This window comes from Brachionichthys hirsutus, chromosome 23 (genome assembly GCF_040956055.1).
Source record: "Brachionichthys hirsutus isolate HB-005 chromosome 23, CSIRO-AGI_Bhir_v1, whole genome shotgun sequence".
Classification (NCBI taxonomy): Eukaryota; Metazoa; Chordata; class Actinopteri; order Lophiiformes; family Brachionichthyidae; genus Brachionichthys; species Brachionichthys hirsutus.
The window spans coordinates 6142384-6159046 of record NC_090919.1 but is presented as its reverse complement, the minus strand read 5'-3'; the positions used below and the strand labels follow the sequence as shown (position 1 = coordinate 6159046).

At 45.9% G+C, this 16663-nt stretch overlaps 1 protein-coding gene across 1 annotated transcript; it reads left to right on the top strand.

Moving 5' to 3' along the window:
• Positions 1–4298: 4298 nt before the first annotated feature.
• aco1 (aconitase 1, soluble) lies at positions 4299–14079 on the top strand. The gene is made up of 20 exons (XM_068755703.1): positions 4299–4407; positions 4507–4675; positions 5391–5528; positions 6375–6444; positions 6536–6719; positions 7800–7939; positions 8040–8211; positions 8345–8445; positions 8546–8662; positions 8884–9043; positions 9137–9272; positions 9442–9526; positions 9940–10096; positions 11206–11330; positions 11416–11520; positions 11778–11920; positions 12119–12266; positions 13258–13380; positions 13458–13643; positions 13715–14079. The coding sequence occupies exons 1-20, from the start codon at positions 4299–4301 to the stop codon at positions 13829–13831; spliced, it is 2685 nt and encodes an 894-aa protein (XP_068611804.1). The 3' UTR covers positions 13832–14079.
• Positions 14080–16663: the final 2584 nt, after the last annotated feature.

Sequence of the window (16663 nt, the reverse complement as noted above, 5' to 3'; positions counted from 1 at the left end):
TGGTTGATGTTCAGAGCGCTGATGGTTCTAGCAAATAAACTTCCTGAGTCTGTTTGTCCTGGTTTTGTGCAACTTATCACGCCAGCCTGAGGGCAACTGGTCGAACAAAGTGTGACCAGAGTGTGAAGTGTCTCTGACAATGGATGATGCTCTGCTGAGGTAGAGATACGGTCCAGGGGGGGGCAGAGAGCAGCCGGTGATCTTCTGAACTGTGTTGATCCTGCAGAGTTTTCCTCTCTGCTGCTGTGCACCCGGCGTACTACACCATGATGCAGTACACCAGGATGCTCTCCAGGGGGCTCTGTAAAAGGCTACCAGCAGTTTCTCCTCCAGGTTGTTTCTCCTGAGCACCCTCAGAAAGTGGATTCGCTGCTGGGCCTTCTCTATTGCCGCCGTGGTGTTTGCAGACCAGGAAAGATCATCATTGATGTGGACACCCAGGATTTTAAATTTGTGGACCCTTTCAACGCAGCCCCCCATGATGGTCAGCGGAGCCGGGTCTGGGCTGCGTTTACGGAAGTCGATTATTTAGTTTTAGTGGTGTTCAGTGAAAGGTTATTCGCCAAACACCACGCCACCACTTTATCAACCTCATCTCCGAGATGAGTCCGACCACGGTGGTGTCATCAATGTATTTGATGATGTCGTTGGAGAGATGGGTTGGCGTGCAGTCGTGAGTGTACTGAGAGTAAAGGAGCGGACTCAGCACACATCCTTGTGGGGAGCCGTAATCCCCAAAAACCATCCTCACATAGTTCCCCTGATGTTCCAGGTGACTCAGTGCAGTGTGAAGAGATGTGGAGAAAAGATTTGTTGAAAAAATATATGGCGAAGGGACGATTGCTGGAAATGAGCCTTTCAGCGTACTCGGTGTATTTACTTTCTGTTGAGAATTGTTGATTAATACACATTGTCCCTTTTTAAAAATAAAGAATTTGAGTTTGAATGTTTTGACTAAATGCAGAAGATGCTTTTCAGGCAACAGTTCAGTTTCTGTCATTTGTGTTTCATGCAGTTTACAATCAAATGGGCAAATTAATGAATGAATGATGATGATGAATATATTAAATAGAATGTTAGAGTACAAGTACAGTCAAACAGTAGCATGTATTACAGTACAAGTACAGTCAAACATCCTGTCTAAGGAGCATTTCAAAAAAGCCCTTGCGGTCTTGTTTCCGTTTAAAGTCCTTTGTACATAAATCATCGACATTAATCAATACCAATAAAAATGAATGAATGAATGATTTATTTTGAACATAAATAAACAGACAGAGTTTATCGCGATACAAGTCAAAAAAAACAAACCGAAAACAATGAAGTCAAAATAACAATAACAAAGTCAAAACAATAATCATAATATGAACGCAGCATGTCCGAAAAGGAGTAGGATGAAGCATGAGCTTATTTAAACGTACCCCTTCTCCACTACTCAATAAACTGGATCCCCAACATACATATAACACATATCTACCAAAAATAGAAAATAAAATAAAGAAACATATTTGTTTTTTTTATAGAAAATAATTAGAAAGTTCACCACATATATCAACAAAATAGAAAATAAAGTAAACAAACATATATTTACCATAAATAGAAAATAAAATAGGAAATAAGATAATTCATAAATCATTCATGAAAACACCCAATCGTTAAAGTCCTTCTTCCTCACTGTATCTCATGAAAACCTTGTGTTTTTAAACTGGGTCATGCTTGGACACTGCTTGAGCTCCGCACCCAACCCGTTCCACAACCTCACTCCACAAACAGAAACACAAAAACGTTTTAATGTTGTACGTGCCCGCTGATGTTTTAAGTAGTGCTCCCCCCTCAATTTATAACCCCCAACTCTAGTGATGAATATTTTTTGAATATTTCCCGGAAGTTGGTTGTTTATAGCTTTGTACATGATTTGTGCTGTTTGAAAATGAAACAGGTCAGTGAATTTTAATAGTTTTGATTGTAAGAATAGTGAATTTGTGTGATCTCTATAACCGGTATTGTAAATTATTTTTATAGCTTTTTTTGCAGTTTATATAGTGATTGTGTTGTACATTTGTATGTATTACCCCAAGCCTCTGCACAGTAATGTAAATATGGTGCGATCAGTGAACAGTAAAGAATGTGGAGTGATTTGTGGTCCAGAATATGTTTTGATTTGCTCAGAACTGAAATGCTTCTTGACAGTTTGCTTTGTACATGTTTTATATGAACCTTCCAGTTCAATTTATCATCAATTATTACCCCAAGAAACTTGTTTTGATACATTCGTTCAATATTGGCCCCATCTACTTTTAGCTGAACTTTTTTATTTTTTTAATTGCAATTGCTGAATAACATGAATTTTGTTTTACTTAAGTTTAACAATAATTTGTTTCTGTCAAACCACATTTTCAGTTTGCCCATTTCAGTAGAGATCCTCCCCAATAATTCCTTTAAGTCCTCTCCAGAACAAAATATATTGGTGTCATCTGCAAATATACTAACTTTAGGATTTTTGAGACTTGGCAAAACATATGCAGGCATATATATTGCTAAAAAATATATATTTTAAATGTATGTGTTTCGTCAATTCTTTAGTGCGTTTACTTGAACGCTTTTATTCTGATTAAAGCTTTGACCGGAAGTTGCGTCGTCGCTGTCAGCGGAAGCTGGTTTATTTTGAATAAAGCTTTGACCGGAAGTTGCGTCGTCGCTGGCAGCGGAAGCTGGGTTTTTTTGAGGTTATGTGAGGTTTCTCCGTCACTTTGCTCGTCCCTCTGCGGATTGTCCTCTGTTCATCTTGGAAGTAAGATATTACAATACCCCGAAACGGAATTAAACATGAGCTCTTTCTTCGTAGCGTGCTATAGCTAAAGCTAACATATTGGAACGCCCTATTTTACATAGAACTAGGTGGGAGTCGTTTTAACTTGCTAACATTGGCTGTCACATTTAAAACCTTCCTATCTTCTGTCACGTCATGCTAATAATAACAAAGAACAAATACAGTAATAATGCTTTGACCATTACTCCTTTTTGTTAAGTCCCTATAAAACGTAAATGTTGACATTTAACCTAGAAGCTACTGCTAACATGCTGCGTTAGCAGTTGTAAATAAAACATGAGTGTCTTTATTAAGGTTGCTTCTTCTTGACAGAAATGAAAGACATGTTAACGGTCTTCTTACACAAGCAGCGTTTTTACTGTGTGTTGGTTTGAATCTACATTCAGTTTACAGATATTTGTGGAGGCTCGTCTTGCACGTTTGCAATGTAAGAACTTGATGTAACGGTGTAAAGTGTCAGAATGATTAGTCTTAGACAGGAACCTTCAGGTCAACTCGTATTTGAACAGGATTAACAATCGCACTTGACACTGATTTGTGGATTTTTAGGATTTATTAAGGTTCAAATACGGAGGAGAGAGAAAGACGAAGGTTCCGCGCTCGACACCGCGCATGAGCCGTTCCTGTTTCACAGAGGTGCATTAGACAAAACGCAAAGAAGCAAAGCCCTTGTGCTGCCGGGTGTCATGTGGCAATCGTGCCCCTATTATAAAACCACTTTGCTTCAAAGTACGTCGTCGTCACGGGATGCCTTTGTGACGGTTCGCCCTTCACACGGATAATGGCTACGCGGATCGTCGTGGATCGGGATTCGTCAGGATTCCGAATGAATTCACCTGAACATTGAGCAGAATACAGCTTGTCGAACGCGAGACTTCCCATTCCCACACTAATGAGACATAGTTATGTAAGAGTTCACGGACCCTCGGCCTCACGTGCACGCCGACCTGGAATGTCAATCCTTCCGCATTCTCGCCACGTGTTGCAACGAGGTTTTACAATGAACCCTGCTGTCGCTGTATAAAGTTTATTTCATCTGGTCTCCGTTGAGCTTGTTTAAAAGTGTGGTGGAAACATCTGAGCGAGACTCTGGAGAATGTTTTTGATCAATTTCATCTTTCAACTTCAAGCGTGAGTTGAAGGTCATGCCCATCACTCCTGTTTTTTCTTTTTTTTTTTACTTCCTCCAGCTCGTATTAGCAGCGGTAATACTTATTGGTAAAACAAAAACGTTAAAAAAAAAAACAGGTTTTGCCATATTCATAGAAAACTCGTGATTTTTGATTATAAGCTAGATTCTAGTTCGGTTTAATTCATTTCAGTAGACGTTTGTTTTGCAGTCGGTGGTGATTCTCCTGTGACAAGCAGATAGTTCGGGTTTGGGCGGCAGTAGATCGTGCTCTCAAGTTAATCCCGGTGTTAATCCTGGTTGGCTTTCTTCTTTGAGATTACTGTCGACATATCGGGGAGGATGTCTGCAAATGTGACAAATCCCTTCCGACGCATCGTGGAGCCGCTGGACCTCGAGGACCCAAAGCAGCTTTTTTACAATCTTTCCAGACTTGGAGATCCCAGATATGGTAACAGCACTTCTTTACCGACTGTGTGGCTTCTCATTGTAATTTAGCCATTAGAGCGTCTGATTCTCCAGAGAGCTTCATCGTCTGTCTGTTTCTCAGACCGTCTGCCGTTCTCCATCCGGGTCCTTCTGGAGTCTGCTGTGAGGAACTGTGATGAGTTTCTGATAAAGAGCTCGGATGTGGAAAGCATCCTGAACTGGAAGGAGACCCAGACCCGAGCTGTGGAGGTCCCATTCAGACCAGCCCGTGTCATCCTGCAGGACTTCACGTATGTAGATGCTGCTCTTTGGGATGTAAAGTTTCAGAAGCTCCTCAAACTAGCTTTTGGGATTCTTGTTGTCATGGCTTCTGTTTCTGACTTTTTTTTTTTTTAGTTGCTCCAAACTGTCCTGCTTCGCCTCAGTCTTCTCGCCATGGATTTATTTTGCCCGTTTAGTTTGACACTTTTAGTTCGATAAATCTTTGCGCTGATTCCTTGCTTTCTCTCTATTCCAGTCCTTTATTTGATTTTTGCAGGACCGTAACAAGATGCTGTTTATTAATTGATATTCATTAATTGCTAGGAGCGGCACGGTTAGCTCTGTCGGTACCGGGTTTGAATCCGATCTGGGCGGCTTGTATGTCTCTCCCTGAGTCCGCGTGGGTCTTCTCTGGGTTCTCCGGTTTCCTCCCGCCTCCAAAAACACACTTAGGTGAAATGGCTGCCCCAAAAGCTCCGTGGTGTGCTGGCGAAGTATTCGGGGTGTCCCCCCCCCCCCGCCCTCTCACCCACAGCAAGCTGGACTATGGGCAGCAGCTCCCGTGACCCACAAAGCGGAAAAATCTGTAGAAGAAGAATGAAGGAATCATTTATTGCTGTCAAAATAAATGTATTTAATGGTGGTATTGATGATCTGGGTTTCCCGTTCTCTGTTACCAGACGATTAATGGAGTCTCAGCGGTGAGTCGGTCATTCTGACCTGTTGTGTGGAAACTCCTTGCAGGGGGGTCCCCGCCGTGGTGGACTTTGCAGCTATGCGTGACGCCGTGATGAAACTGGGTGGCGATCCAGAGAAGATTAACCCCGTCTGTCCGGCTGACCTCGTCATAGATCACTCTATCCAAGTGGACTTCAACAGAAGGTAAGACCAGGCCCATTGAAACGCTTCCTCAGCAGCTCGTAGTTCAGCTCCGGGAGATGTGGAATCAGATTTGTGTCAAACGTTTCAAGCAAAACCTATTAAAAGTCAAATATTTAAAAAAAATAAAATGGATTTGAGAGAGAATAAAATTAAATCAAGCAAAAAAATAAATAAATGTGAAAACAAATAACTTGGGTAAACTGTCTTTTATTTTGCTAGGGCGTGTCATTTAGTTTACGCTTCCTTATGCTCTCTCTCTCTCTCTCTCTCTCTCTCTCTCTCTCTCTCTCTCTTTTGTTTACGCTTCTGTTTTTTTGGATTGGCCTTACCGAAGGTTTGTTTGCCTCCCGTGTGGGCGGGCTCTTTTAGGGGCGCGTTCCTATTGGCTGATGAGCTTTAGAGCAGCGAGGCTGTGGCCCCCGAGGTTCCTCTTCATGCACGGTGATATTCATGTCATTAATGACAAACTTTATTTGTCCTCCGGGGGGAAAATCTGAGCAACAGCCTCCGGGTCACAGCCGTGCTGATTTCATTTCACCTGCGAGCAGCAACAGCGGTCTTTACTGACCCAGTTAGAAATGGCTGACCTTGTAGCCTGTCCTGTTGGCTACCAGCTCAGAGGCAGAGCATCGGCATTCCCCTATTTTCACAGGAAGGCGTCATAAAGGTTGTAAACAGGCTTTTAAAAAGGCCTCTTGTTAGCAGAAATGATCTTCCGGTTTGGTTTTTGAGGTTTGTTTATCAGCCTGGCCCTTAATTCGGCATTATTCTCCCTGTGGGTGCAACACGATCGTCTCATTTTGCTGAGGCTTTGACTTTCAAAATGATTTTGTTCTTCTTCTTCAGTTCTGATAGCCTTCAGAAAAACCAGGACTTGGAGTTTGAGCGCAACAGAGAGCGATTTCAGTTCTTAAAGGTATGACGTTCATCCAAAGCCAGCGTGAGGTCTTCCTGTCTCGTATCAGGGCGTTCATTTAACCCTCGGTGATGTTGCCCATTCTTCCCAGTGGGGCTCTAAAGCCTTCAAGAACATGCGCATCATTCCTCCGGGGTCAGGCATCATTCACCAGGTCAACCTGGAGTACTTGGCTCGAGTGGTGTTTCACCATGACGGCTACCTCTACCCTGACAGCCTCGTGGGAACTGATTCACACACCACTATGATTGATGGACTGGGAGTGCTGGGCTGGGGTAAGATGATGCTGACTTACAAATGCAGCCGGACGTGATTAAAGGTAGATGCATTCTCTGGTCGAGCCTTGAACTGTGGAAATGTCACCAATGATTATCTGTTGTTGATGGGCATGGTTTGATCCAGAGAGAGACCATTAAAAAATCATATGTCTGTCTTGAATTTGAAAAAAAACATATTTTTTTTTCACTAAAGGGTTTGGTGAATGCGCATATGGAACTAGAATGACCATAGCAGCCATTTTGACGGCTCGGACATTATCATTTGGATTATTGTTATGATGATCTACCGTAAGAAAAAATAGGTGGAATAGGTAAAAAAAAAAAAAAATATCTGGCCACTAAATGAAAACTATAATGATCGAGTGTTTTATTTATTTCATTGACGCACGCCAACTCACACTGCAACAATGATCTCTGTGCAAAACAAAACAAATGTATCCTGCTTTCAGAGCAGGTTGGAGTCGTCATTAGACCTTATTACAATAATTACAATGATAATTATTAACTATTATTAACATTTCAAAATGCTGTGAGGGGGCGGGGCCAGCCAGCTGAAGGCACTCTGCTGTTGCGTTGCCGATTTGCTTTGCTTATGGCTCACAATCTCTCACAGTGAACACAGGTAACCTTTTCTCTCGTCCACTTCAGATTTCTTCCGCAGCGCAGACGTACTCGATTAGTCGCGCGGCTAGCTTCAAGCCGCTTCCCTGTTTTGCGCCGCTTGGCGGCGTTCAACAGGAAGTGACGTCACGCCGCACGCCCTGCCGTTTCTGTTGGAGCAGAGAGGGCTCACTCTGTGCCGCCACGTAACTCCAGATCTGGTATAAAGTAATGAAAATGACTATCCCTGATCGGGAGGTAACGTCCGACGCCGATCGAGTCTGTAAACTCGTGATCGGGTCAGATTTCCGATCACGCGATCAGATCGGGACACACCAGCATCGAACCAGCCGTGTATTCCAAATGTCCTCATTGAATAGGCATCACATTGAAATGTCTTTAGGCGCATCTCAAAAGCAGGGAGACGCTGACCAACGTGCGTAGGTGAGTATGTGAGACTTTGTGCTTTAACTTTAGGTGTGGGTGGAATCGAAGCAGAGGCCGTCATGCTGGGCCAACCAATAAGCATGGTCTTGCCTGAGGTGGTGGGATACAGGGTCTACGGGACCCCAGACCAACTCATCACCTCCACTGACATCGTCCTCACCGTCACTAAGGTCATTAAAAGTTCCCCAGTAACCCACACCATCGTCGGCTTCTGTCGATTTTGCTGTTTTGCGGCCTCACGCTCACGTCGTCTTCCTCCTTTCCCCTCAGCATCTTCGTCAGGTCGGCGTCGTGGGGAAGTTCGTCGAGTTCTTCGGCCCCGGCGTTGCTCAGTTGTCTATCGCTGACCGAGCCACCATCGCCAACATGTGCCCAGAATACGGCGCCACAGCCGCCTTCTTCCCTGTGGACGATGTCAGCATCCGGTACCTGGAGCAGACGGGTGAGGACTTAATCGCACGTGAAGGTTCCCCCTTTACAGCTCGAGATGTGCCAGGAAGTGTTTTGCAGACTGTAGATTGACGTGGAGGTGAGTAGATAATGTATAAAGTTTGTCTAAATGTGTTTACATTTAGGGCGAGAAGCGGACAAGCTGGCCTTCGTCACAAAGTACCTGAAGGCCGTATCCATGTTCAGAGACTACGACGACGCCACACAAGATCCGGACTTTACTCTGGTTAGGCTCCGTGCCTCGTCTTCATCTCCCTCTCATCCTGCGGATGAAACCAGGAGATCCAGTCCTCCTCTCTCTCTCTCTCTCTCTCTCCCTCCCTCAGGTTGTAGAGCTGGACCTGAATGCCGTGGTTCCCTGCTGCAGCGGTCCCAAAAGACCTCAGGACCGAATTCCTGTCTCTGACATGAAGAGAGACTTTGAAAGCTGTCTCGGAGCAAAGGTGGGTGCAACAACACGCTCAGAATGACTCCGTTCGGCCCTTTAGCATTCCCGACGCTCCTATTGCTCAGCCTGTCGCTCGTTCCGTGAACAGAAGTCCAGTTGCTGCAGATTCACCTCGGAGGATTATCCCAACGGTTCCCGGCCTTTTTGTCCCATGATGGCCCCGGTTTGTGTCCCTGACCCCGTAACTGGTTTTGGTGTTTTTGCTGTCCTTCTCAGCAAGGTTTCAAGGGTTTCCAAGTGGCTCCCGGACATCGCAGCACTCTGGTCCCTTTCCGGTTCAATGGAGAGGAGTTCTCGCTAAGCCACGGCTCGGTGGTCATCGCCGCCATCACCAGCTGCACCAACACGAGCAATCCATCCGTCATGCTCGGAGCAGGTGGACGCTTCTCCTCTTGATGGGAACGGTGTCTTTGTCGGGGGGGTGGAGACTCTTTGGAGTCTTGAAATGCCGTTTTGGTTTTTGTGTCAGGGCTGCTCGCTAAGAAGGCTCTGGAGTGCGGGCTGAGCGTGAAGCCGTACATAAAGACCAGCCTGTCACCTGGAAGTGGAGTGGTCACGTACTACCTGAAGGAAAGCGGCGTCATGGACTGCCTCGCTCGCCTGGGGTGAGTTTGTCCGTGAAGGGCGGGCACATTAGGAAACGTCTGTTCCGCCGCGCCCACCTGTAAACGTCACGCCGGCGGGTTCCGCAGCCACTCTCGACCTCTGTCTGGGTTTACTGGGAACCGATGTCCGATAACCTTCACCGGCAATCGTTTTGTGTTTCCCCGCTAGCTTCGCGGTTGTCGGCTACGGCTGCATGACCTGCATCGGCAACAGCGGGCCGATCCCGGAGCCTGTGGTGGAGGCCATAACGCAGGTAGCGAGAAGATTCCACGGCTCCACCCGCTCTTTAGCGCTCTCTTTCCTGCGTCCGTCTTTCAGTCCCTCCCTGGACACGGAAGTCCACCTTTGCGTTCTCTATCTTTGTTTGCTTGTACGTTTTTTTCATTTTATTTATTTGATAGGGACAGTGCACGTTAATGAACATCATTACAAAATAATATAATAGATGTAAATGTGCCGGATTTTAGCAAAAATGCTAATTTACATCCGCAGTCCCTAGACATGTAAAAGAAAAACACAACAAGACTTAAAAACGAACAAGAGGTTACAATAAAAACACGACGCAATACAGTAAATTACTAAAAGATTTTTAGCATTTTCATGATGCGTTCTCAGTTTCCGTGTTTATGGCGATCTCTGACATGTTTACGATGATTTGTGTCTCAGGGAGATCTCGTCGCTGCGGGTGTTTTATCGGGGAATAGAAATTTTGAAGGGCGCGTCCACCCCAACACGAGGGCGAACTACCTGGCCTCGCCCCCCCTTGTCATCGCCTATGCGCTAGCTGGCACTGTCAGCATCGACTTTGATTCCGAGCCCGTTGGTGAGTCGTTTCCCAGACGTGCTGGATAAGGCTTTATGGCTCGTGTTCTAAACTGCGTATCACTAAACAGGGTGTGTCCAACGTTTTATCAGTTGACCTGGTTGACCTTGGATTATTTGAGCTGTTAATATGTCTGAGTGAACTTTGATTAAAACAAAAGAGACATCTATATTTCTACCTCCATCTGATGTTTCCTATTTAACTTAGGTTTAATATCATTATGATAAATAATCATGCTGCTCACAACCAGCTTTGTGGTCATTTTCAGTTTCCAAGGAAACGCTCTTTGGCTAATAACCGAGTTCAGTTTAATGTAGTTGATCCCCATCGTGCTGGCATTCTCAAAGTTGCTTTTCTCTCTCTGTTAGTGTGTCTTAAAGTTCCGTTTGCATGCCGCGCGGTCAAACAGACGCCCTCCAGGGATAGGCGCTGCCTCCCCTGTAGCGATCAGGATATGTTCTCCTTTACTTTGCTGTATCGCCCCCTGCAGGAGAACAAATCGTTACTCCAAGTCGTTCATTCCTTCTGCCATTAGGCTGTTAAACTCTTCTAAGCATGCTTTATAATCATCATTACTGAGCATTTGTCAATATATTTTTATGTTTTTATTATGTTTGTATCGTATGGTCTGGTAGACTGCTTAAACTGAATTGCCCCTTGGGATAAATAAAGTTGTCTGAACTGAACTGAACTGAACAAACTTGGTGACAGAAGGAAATGGCGAGTCGGGTTGAGGGTTTTGACTGACAGCTCACGTGTCCAATAGCATTCAAGAAAGGGACCGGAAACGTTCCGAGCGATTATGAGATAGCCAATTAGAGGGCGCAGGGGTGGAGTCCTTTTAGCTTTAACGTGTACAATGTAACGTGTGGTAAAATGTTTACAGCCTTAAAACATGTATAATAATTGTAAAAAATTAAGCTGACTACTTCGAGGATGTCGCCTATCGGGGGTTATTTTTAGAACGTAGAACCCGCGATAAATGAGGGACTACTGTAAATAAGTGCGTAGGCCACTGGAGGATAGTCGTGTGTACGCCTCTACGACTTTCTGGAGGACGTGTTTTCATGTTTGCTTCATGTTTCCCGTTGTCCTTGTATCATCTGCAGCCGTTAACGCTGAGGGCAGGGAGGTTTTCCTGAGGGACATCTGGCCAACACGGGAGGAGATTCAGGCGGTCGAGAGATCGTTTGTCATCCCGTCAATGTTCAAAGAAGTCTATGAGAAGATTGAGGTAGTGCAGCCGTTAGCCTGGCGACGAGAACTTTTGGAAAAGCGATTGGATGTTGACGTGCGGCTGAGATGTCGTGTCGTTGCAGAGGGTGAATGAGCGCTGGAACTCGCTGGTCGCCCCCTCTGATACGTTGTACGCCTGGGACCCCCAATCAACGTACATCAAGTCACCGCCGTTCTTCGATGGTTTGGTAAATATATTCATTCAGGGAGGGAGGGAGAGAGAGAGAGAAGGGGTGGAGAGAGAGGAGCACTCTGGGTGTTCAGTGTCTTGCCCAAAGACACTTTGATATCTGTATGGTCAGAGCCGGGATTTGAACCGCTCTAACCATCGGTCACAGGACGAGGGACTAGAGGATTACGTTTTGGTGACGATCCGGAAGAGATCCCGGCGCCATATGTTGCTGTCACTAACACGGTCTGTGTTTCTGTACGTCGTATCGTCCAGACGGCGACTCCGCAGCCCCCCAAGCCCATAAAAGACGCCTACGTCCTGCTGAACTTGGGAGACTCGGTCACCACCGACCACATTTCTCCTGCGGGGAACATCGCCAGGAACAGCGCTGCAGCGCGCCACCTGACCAGCAGGGGGTGAGTGAGCGCCGTGTAGAAGAAGAAACGGCCTTCGACGCAGGTTGGGGCTCTGTTACACGCGAGCGTTGACTGACAGGTAAAGCTGCGTGGGGTTAACCCTGATCAATGAGCACAAAGCGCTCACGTTTAGTTCAGTGACTTTGTTCCCCTTTGATGTGGGTGGCGTCACAGAACGCTGTGTTTGTGTCTCGACAGGCTGAGCCCTCGCGACTACAACTCGTACGGCTCACGCCGCGGCAATGACGCGGTCATGGCCAGAGGGACGTTCGCCAACATCCGCCTCTTCAACAAGTTCCTCCAGCGGCAGGCGCCACAGACCGTTCACCTTCCGACTGGAGAAACGGTCAGCGTGCCGCGCCTCTCGGGAGGGGGGGGGGCTGATTTAGAACCTGGTGTGTAGCGGCGCTAGTGATGTGATGCTGCGTCTCCAATCACTGGGAAACCATGCCAAGTTGGAGGGGGGGGGGGGGGGGGTTCTAACAGGGTCACAGTAACACCTTGACATACGAGTATATTTCCTTCCTGGACCGAGCTCGTAACTCAAATCAATGTTTCCCTTATAAAATCACTGAAAACAATTTAATCAGTTCCGGTCGTCTAAAAAAAAAAATCAATAATAACAATGGAAGAATGTTTTAATTGCTACATAGATACACACAATGATATAATAAATGATATATAGTATTACTGTAATATAAAAGGCGGCTTTGAGTTTTAGCTTTGAGACAGACGATATCGCTAACAGAGGTGAGCAGTGCCGGGGGGGGGGGGGGGGGGTTAGACACTTTATGCAGTAATTGTACTTTACAGGTACTTGTACATAAACTCAGACATTATAGTTCTGCCTCTGGAAGGCTTCGTGTACTTGACAGCATCCTTCTGGTTGAGGATTGTACACGTTGATGTACTCCGCTCGTACTGGCGTGTCCCATCACTTACGGACACCACGCTCACGTTGGTGGATCATTTCATGCTTCATCTCCATCGTCATCATCGTCTTTTCTAGTTACTCGCTTCCTCTGGGCCCATCACAGATCAGATCAATACTGGAAACGCACCACGGAGACGAGGACGGACGGTGGGGAACACCTGAGCTCGACCAGTGAAGCTAGCTAGCAGCTAGCAGCTAGCCGTTTAGCGCCGCCGTCTGGAACGCTCGTCGAGGTTTTTCTGTATTTGAGCTGCGTGAAGTCTCCAGAAAAAGCTTCGGCCTCATTTGTCTCTCCTCATCGGGCATCATCTGCGGGGCGCTTTGTTTTCTGATCCTCGTACGCAGACTACCGGTACGGCCACGTCTCTAGACCAATGAACGCTCATCTCTCCCTGTGGTCCAGCTGGATGTGTTCGATGCTGCAGAGAGATACCAGCAGTCAGGAGACCCGCTGCTGGTCCTAGCAGGGAAGGAGTACGGCTCTGGCAGCTCGAGGGACTGGGCCGCAAAGGGCCCTTTCCTCCTGGTGAGGAAATTCATTTGCTGGACTGTAACCTCCAGACGTCGGACATCGAGTGGTGAACGCGGCGTTTTGTGTTTCAGGGTATTAAGGCCGTCATAGCAGAGAGCTACGAGCGGATCCACAGAAGCAACCTGGTGGGAATGGGCGTGGTCCCTCTGGAGTATCTACCAGGAGACACCGCTGAAAGCCTTGGACTGACTGGACGGGAACGCTATTCCGTGTTGATCCCCGAGCAGCTCGCGCCCGGGATGATCGTGGATGTGACGGTCGGTTCAGGTCGCCGCCTTTTAAAGCAGCCGTTTAAAGCAGACGTGCTGACGCGTCTCCGTTTCTACAGCTGGACAACGAGACCACGTTCAAAGTCCGGATGAGATTCGACACAGACGTGGAGCTGGCCTATTTCCGCCACGGAGGAATCCTCAACTACATGATCCGAAAGATGTCTGAAAACTAGTCGGCGTCGCGAGGTCTCAGAAGACTCGCGTCCAAGGTGGAATCTCGTCTTTGTCCTCGTCTGTCCTCACACAGCCAGAAGACACTAAAGGTTTTTCTGAGAGAGCATACTGTGGTTGCTAAAACGCGTTAGGATACGCGGCGCCGGTCATGCTAGGGTTAGGGCGATGCCGCCGAGGACAAAAAGACAAACTCTTCCGTGGGGGGCCGAGACACTCCGGGTTTCCTTTCCAACCGTCTCTCCAGCAGCCGGTCTCACGAATGAGCTCCTTCTCATCACCTGCTTTAGTAACCGGCTGGAAGGAGAACCTGCAGCGTCTCGGCCCTTCCTGGAACAGTTTGGGCACCTCTGATTTAAAAGGTAATCGTTAGAGTACAGCCCCAAAAACACGGGTCCATTCGCCCGACGTCGCCGCTGAACTTGTGACCGAAATATCACGACAGCCTCTAAAATGAAGCCCTTTTTTTTTTCTTTGTCAGAAAACATGTCAGCATCTAAATGTTATCCAGCAGCTGTTGGAACAGACCTTTCATTTTCATTTTTTTACATCAACCCCAACATTTCTAAAAGGAAATAATCAGTAAATATAGTGAGGGGGGGGGGTCTCTGTTGTTGCCTTCACGGATAAATTGGTCAGTTTTGGGAGTTTGTGAAACGATGACAAGTCTTGGACTTCTTCTAGGCAGACTTTATTCATCAGGTTTGTGTTTCAAACTTTGGGCTCATTCGAGTGCAGATCAGTGAGACGCAGTATGGCCACAAGTGGGCGCTAGAGACGCGTGTAGCGAGGCACCAGGGGTTCCTAATGGAACCCACGGAGCCGCACCTTGCGACTTTAGCCGTTGCCTAGGAACCATTCCTGCTGCAGCAGTGGTTTCTGCGAGGCGTAGATTAACCCCTCAGCCGTTTACGAAACGATTAATAGACCGGGTCAGGAAGAGGTTAAATGAGAAATGGTCGTTACCGGCTGTGATGCATCAAAAGGCTTGACTGAGAGAGTAACCTCTTATTCCGGTTGCTCGTAGCTCGGAGATATCCTGTGTCGTGACGGTTCTCCGGCAGGTATTCACTTCTGCTCACGTTCTGACCTCTTTTCTGAGTCCAGCGTTCTTTAAACATTCCAAACTTTGTCGCTGCCTTAACGATTGAATGTGATCGTTTTCATTCAAAAGGTTTTTGTCTTTTTGTTCTCTTTTATTATTTTTGCGAACCTTCTGAATCTGTCAGGATTCAATCCGCCTCAGAGCTCTGAAAGAATGAAGAATAAAATGCGATTATTCTGTTTGAGTCGTCTCTCGGTGGTTCATTTCTATTTTGATCTGAGGGCAGATTCTTCACTTGTGATTTTATACACATAGTTGAGGAAATACATTTTAAGGGTGTGTTAAGCACCTAAGGGAAGCATATACAGCGTGAACAGAATAGGTCCGAGCACTGAACCCTGTGGAACGCCATATTTAACTTCAGCAGTCACGTTAGTCCTAAAAGTCGGTACAGGTTGTGGTGACAAACCTGAGAACGCCCTGAGGAGGGTAAACCTGTTTCCACCGGCGTCACTCCTGAGGATCAATTAAATTAGGGCTGCCAAGTCTGACGCAACATTTGAGAGACCTGTATAATTAAAAACAATTTGTGGTGACGTCTCGGGGGGGGGGGGGGGCTTTTCTGTCTGTCCCTCATGTTGGAAGTGTTATATTTAGAGTCTATACCTGCACACACATACTGTGTGTGTGTGTGTGTGTGTGTTTTTATGTTTGCCCAAGTTTAAAGTTGCCTGTAACAACAATAGTGATGCAAAGATAGAAGCACCATAACCTGTTTTTATGTAAACACGGCCACACACATATGCAAACACACACACACATGCAAACACACACACAGGCACACAAACAGTTTCCACGTAGCATCAAGGACATTTCTGCGTCACCTATTTCCAGTCTTGTTTTCGTATTTATGATTTCTATAAAATGCTACATTTAGATGTTTTTTTTCTTCTTGGTTTATTCAGTTCATGTTTCGCATGAAACTCAAATGCACGTTTGGGTTCTGAATGCTAATGTTAGCAGCTTCTATTCACATTCCGTTTTTGTGTGTTATTTATTCATTAAAATGTCCTAACAAAGATTTTGTTGAATGAAACTGCGTCTGGTGCTGCTCAACCCAAAGACGAGCCGTTTCAGATGTGCTGATGATCTGATATCATTTCCCGCTGGGATTACTCAAGTATTCTGATTCTGATCTGTTTATTCTTTGATCTTTTGGTCCTCGTTGCTTCTTATAGAATGACAATCAGAGTTCGGCTTAAATCTGGAGAGGCATTATGGGGTTAATGTTATGCATAAACATCAACATCAAGCATGTTAAACCTCTGAACTCCACAAAGACGCAGCAAAAACAGCTCTGTGTACTATTTATTCATCATATTAGTGTTAATGGACACATTAACATAATGAAGGAAGCAGAGACAGATTGTATTAATGCGTGAGGAAATAATGAATCAGTGTCATTCTGCAGGGGGGGGGGGGGGGGCAGACGTGCTGATCAGAAATGTTAAAGGGACGAGACAGGGCCGGCCCTAGCCATTTTGGTGCCCTAGGCGAGATTATGATTTTGCGCCCCCCCCCCCATACACGGCAAACATTATATATATAAAACATTAATAACAACAGCCATATGATGGACCTTAAAAGTTTAATTATTCTTCAAAACAACCAGCACACGCTATACAATACAAATAATAATAATAAAATTAAATAAAATAAATAAACAGAAATAAAACAGGGTTACTGTTCAGATTAAGAGGAAATTAAAAGTCCTGACAGCTTCCACACA

Bases quoted from the DNA above. Each gene is read 5' to 3' on its own strand.
- aco1 (XM_068755703.1), top strand. From the start codon at position 4,299: ATGTCTGCAAATGTGACAAATCCCTTCCGACGCATCGTGGAGCCGCTG. The intron at 8,446-8,545 runs GTTAGGCTCCGT...TCCCTCCCTCAG, and splicing joins AAGATCCGGACTTTACTCTG to GTTGTAGAGCTGGACCTGAA. The intron at 12,267-13,257 runs GTCAGCGTGCCG...CCTGTGGTCCAG, and splicing joins ACCTTCCGACTGGAGAAACG to CTGGATGTGTTCGATGCTGC.